This window comes from Cyprinodon variegatus, unplaced genomic scaffold, assembly GCF_000732505.1.
Source record: "Cyprinodon variegatus isolate N-32 unplaced genomic scaffold, C_variegatus-1.0 Scaffold234, whole genome shotgun sequence".
NCBI lineage: Eukaryota > Metazoa > Chordata > Actinopteri > Cyprinodontiformes > Cyprinodontidae > Cyprinodon > Cyprinodon variegatus.
Window position 1 is genome coordinate 814769 of NW_015150687.1, and position 5116 is coordinate 819884.

General features: G+C 38.9%; 1 protein-coding gene across 1 annotated transcript in view; it reads right to left on the reverse strand.

Annotated features, from left to right (window-relative positions):
- Positions 1 to 4911, reverse strand: part of LOC107088948 (ATP synthase subunit alpha, mitochondrial) — a 7947-nt gene extending 3036 nt beyond the window's left edge. The window contains exons 1-5 of the mRNA XM_015381419.1: positions 4765 to 4911; positions 2082 to 2157; positions 1820 to 1989; positions 1547 to 1720; positions 1263 to 1429 (exon numbers count right to left, since the gene is read on the reverse strand). Coding sequence (XP_015236905.1) covers positions 1263 to 1429; positions 1547 to 1720; positions 1820 to 1989; positions 2082 to 2157; positions 4765 to 4824 — 647 coding nt within the window. The 5' untranslated portion in view covers positions 4825 to 4911. The remainder of the gene's footprint in view (positions 1 to 1262; positions 1430 to 1546; positions 1721 to 1819; positions 1990 to 2081; positions 2158 to 4764) is intronic.
- Between the last annotated feature and the right edge of the window lie 205 nt (positions 4912 to 5116).

A 5116-nucleotide genomic window follows, 5' to 3' on the forward strand; every position in this document is an offset into this window, starting at 1 on the left:
CGGCGTGGGAGCGATGGATGACAGACGGAGACCACAGTTTCACAAAAAGTGGAAGGCAGCGCCGGGCAAGTTACGCCGGGAAATTGGCATGTCTGATTTAGCGCAGCTGTTTAATTCAGAAACAGAGGATGATGACTTCGACGGGTTTGATTAATACTTTGTAATAAATACGTGAATAAAGCACAAACATACTCAGTTTTGCTCCCGCTCTATTTTTAAATACGCAGTAGAGGTATTTAAACGTAGTAGAGGATATTTACCGGTATATAAAACCTGCGCCCTATAGACCGGTGCGCCTTATGTGTGTGTTAAATACAGTAATGGCACACATAACTGAGACTGCGCCTTTTAATACGGTGCGCCTTATGGTCGTGAAAATACGGTAATATCCCACGGTGTGAGCCACTACCTAACAATCAAGGGGCCAGGGATGAATGCTGACCTTAAGCCTCGCCTGTCGTTTTCAAGCTGTTCCTGTCAGCTGCAACTTCATGTCAAATATTTTTGGAAACGTCACTGCATCAGATCATAAGGCTGGAGAAGATAAGTGACTGAGAAACTCTGGGGTTTTTTTTTATAGCAAAGTAAAAAAGAGATGAAAACAAGCACACCCCACATGGTGTCCTGAACAGTCAGTGGATTTGTTTATTTTGGCCAAAAATAACTTTTCTAGTTTGTATTTCTGACAGATAAAAACTAAGTTTTGTCGCATTACACCACCATAGGGGAGCAACTTTATAGAAGACACAAATTTGATATTCTGTTTCTGTGGATTATTACAGACAATTGTGAGACATTAATGAAGAGTGTGGTTGTTATCTTTTGGAAGGAAAAAACAAATGTTCATAATGTTGGCAGTGAAAATAATCTAAATCACACCAAGCAATTAAAAATGGCCATACATCAGGGGCGGTATGGACCAGGTGACCAATGGTTCGTTGTTTGAGTATTTCTTCTGGGCTCTATATAATTCACTGCCTTCCAGAGATCAAAATATAATCAGCTATATGACCATTGTAATTTTTTACACTTTTCTCTGAAATCTGAACAGTGACAAAACGTTTAAAACTGAAGGACAAACAACTGAATTAACCCTCTCAATAGCTAAATCACAGCAGAAGGAAATCAATACTTATCAATTAAATAAAAGATAAGTGGAACCCCATAAATCCGACATAAATTACTGCCAGGGCACTTCAGAAAACTCAGAACATCACAGCGTCTGTGAGCTAAAATATTCTCTCTGATCAGCATCTTCTTACCCGGTTTGCCTGTCTCCGATGATGAGCTCTCGCTGTCCACGGCCGATGGGGACCAAACTGTCGACAGCTTTGATGCCAGTCTGCATTGGCTCCCTCACAGAGATACGGGGGATGATACCAGGGGCCTTCAGACCCACCCGCCTGCGGATCTTGGAGCCAAGGGGGCCCTATGGAGAGGAACGAGAATCAAACGCATTCTGTTGCTTTGAACTCACACACATTATCTGAACTATTACTGGAATAGCTTCTAGTGATAAAACAACCAATGTGTTTATGATGAGTACCTTTCCATCAATTGCATTTCCCAGAGCATCAACAACTCTACCGAGGAGCTCTTCACCAACAGGCACGTCAACGATGGCACCGGTTCTTTTGACAATGTCGCCCTCTTTGATCAGCTTGTCATTACCAAACACCACCACGCCAACATTGTCAGGCTCCAAGTTCAGGGACATACCCTAGAAAATAAAATGTTTGATTAAAGAAAAAAAAAAAAAAAAAAGATGTTAAAACATTGCACAAAATTTCTACAATTATAATAAAATTGACATCATCACCTTCAGACCAGAGGAGAACTCCACCATCTCCTCCGCCTGCACGTTCCTCAGGCCGTAAACTCTGGCAATACCATCACCAATGGAAAGCACGCGGCCAGTCTCCTCTAAATCAGCGCTGGTGTCAGCTCCCATGATCTTCTCCTCCAAAATGGAAGACACTTCAGCTGTGCCTTAGTAGAATAAATCATACATAATATTAATAGATGCTTACAAAACAGATGAAAATCAATGAAGGCCAAGATGATCTTCGTAACTAACTGACCAGTTTTTTGGAACCGTGGCTGGGCGGTGTGCAGGTTCTTAGCCCCGACACAAGCTGCAGCGACATTCTTGGATATCTGTAGCACAGAAAGAAATAAAGTAATTCAGTTCATACCATCAGCTGGCATTGGCTAGTTACCTCTTTAAAGGCTGTACTGCATTTAAGAATTATGTTTAATAACTGCTACAAGTTTCTATCATTCATATGTGTTCTAGTCATTTAAAAAAAATACACGGAAATGTCAATGATTGAGGTTAGATTTGACTAGATAGATTGTATTGAAGCAGCTTTACCCATAGATGCTGCTTTACACTGTAGGGTAGCTGACTACAAGTGAGGTATAGCAAGGTTTTACAAATCTGGGCCTTCAAAAATGCTAAAATGTTTTTAATAGATCCATTAATTTAAAAGGACTGTCAGACAAAGTTGTATAAAACATTAAGTATTAATACTCTGCTACACCTCATTCGCTGCAAAGCACTGCATATCAGCTGGCTGAAAGAAAGCTACTTTAGTTTGTTTGCTATCTATGACAACAAAAGAAAATTGTGGCCGATTGTAAAAATATGATCACTAAAACAAAGAGCAATTTAAATAAAGTTATAAGTAACAAAATAATCAGCCAGAAAATAACCAAAGTTCTATTTTCGGCTACAGCCATCAATTGTTATAATAATCAATTGATCCAACTTTGAATAAATTAACATTCCTAACTAAACAACCATTTTTAAGTTACAAAAAAGTTTCAATTAACATCACATCTATTTTTTGTGAACTTTTTGTCATCCAACTACATTTGTTTGATGTTCTGAAACACTTAAGTGACAAAGTGAAAATAAAAAAGAAATCAGGAGAAACACTTTAAAACCACCATATCAGATAGGACAGGGGGAAAAAATAGGTTTTCATGTGTTTTATGAGTGTTTAATGAGAGATATTATCTACCCTTTAAATACTGTTTTATAGAAAAGGGGGTGAAAAAAAAATTGAGGAAAAAAAAATACTAGGGCAGAAGGCTCCACAGCTTTGCAGCATTTGCTACAGGCCCAGCAGGTTCTGCAACAGCTTTTTCCCCACTGCTATCGGACTATTGAACTGTTAAACTCTAAACTGGACTGCATCACAATTGCAACATTATTTTGCACCACCAACATGGTAGAAACTTTTATAATCCTTTTAAATAAGACACAACTCAATGCTATACTGCATTTTGCACCATATTTATTTTGCACTGCACTGAACCTTTCCATATTGATAACCTTTTGCATATATTTTTTTTTTACTGGTTTTTCTTTCCTCCTATACCGTTTACTGCTGCGCTTTAAATAATAATGTTCATTTAATTGCTGTAAGCTGCTCATTGCACTGTGGAAGCTGTAAGCAATATAATTTTGTTTAGTATACAGTGAGGTTACAAAATGACAATAAATTACATATAACTTATGCTTCCCATCCAGGAAGCTTTACAATTCAAACTGTTAGAATTAGTATTGAGTTGGAGGCTTTAAAACATTGCCTTATTTTGGCTTAAAAATTTTGCAAATTGAACTAGACCAACATGTCTGCCTGGGGAGTCGTTTGGGTTCTTTGTTGGCTGCAATACCCGATACTGGTCTATTCCTCTGAGAGGGGGGTCATCAGGGGGAATTGTTGGCCTGGCTGAATAGGCGAGATGTTTTGGAGCCCGATATGGGGGAAGGGGTGATCATGGGAAGAAATCATCTTTCAATCATTTTGAAAGCTGAAACCTGAGTCCAATCCCCCCCCCCCCACCCCCACCCCCGGTAAGGTTTTTCTCTTCCTTAACATAAATGGCCTCCTTCACACCCCTTTCAAACCACCTGTCTTCTTTGTCCAAAATGTGACATTCTGGTGATCAAATGAGTGTCCTTTGTCCATAAGGTGTAGATGGACAGCCGAGTCTTGTACTGAGGTGTTGCTAAATTTTACATTCCTGGATGGGAAGCAAAACGTCTTCAAACTTGGAAACAAAATCCATTGGATTGTTTATAACTTCTTTGGAATAACCTGGATGACTGAGAACTTTCACCAGCTAATTACAATAAAGTTTGTCTAAGTCTCTATTTGTTGCAAGAACAACTACTTGTTGATAGATCAACTGCATTTACAATAAATTAAAAAACTAGACATTAAAAATATAATTAAAACGTATTGCCAAGTTTGACATTAGCCTGAGACTGACGTCAGATTGTCTGCTGGATATGTTTCATTAAAAGCCCTCATTGATCATAATTCAGCACATAAAATAAAGTGGCAGTGTAGTTAAAATAAATGAAAGCCCTTTGTGTTATCTCTTCCACTAAAGATTTATTATAGACAGATTACCACTAAACTAATCAACAGCTGCGGTAGCTAGCTAAAAGAGAAACAAGCCTTTCTTTAAAGTTTAAAATTACACAACATTCACCCCTGTGGAGAGGGGGACAAATTCCGCTCAAACACTTAAAAAAAAACAAGTTTTATTTAAACCCTTTTTGAATTGTATAGTAATCTCCTGTGCATGTCAGCTGAATAATGTCAACAGAGGGGACTGGGAATGTGAAGGGCTCCGTGTCCTCCAGTGCAAAGACGACGGAACAGCAGCGGGATTTATGTAAAAATGTCGCTTATAACAGGTTATTGTAGAATAAAAACAAAGCGGACATAGTTTCGAAGTGCTTACATGTCCAGTTCGCCGTGGAAGGTTGCGGGCAAGAGCCGCTGCGAGCCGAACAGAAAGCATGTTTGAAACCAGAGGATCTGCACTGCTCCCGGGGCCGAGAGAGAAGGATGGCGGAGAAGGCGGAGCTTGGTATGGACGTCACTGCGACCCGGAAGCACTTCTTCTTCTTCTATAATTTATTGGCGGTTGATGGTGCATTACTACCACCAACCAGTAAGGAGTGTAGATGAGGACAAACATGCTCCAAAAAAAAAAAAAAAATTTTTTTTTATTTATTTTCGCTAAGCCTGCTACCAATAAATAATGAAACATAAATCTATAACCTAAATTGTAATTGTAAGTGCTTTTACTT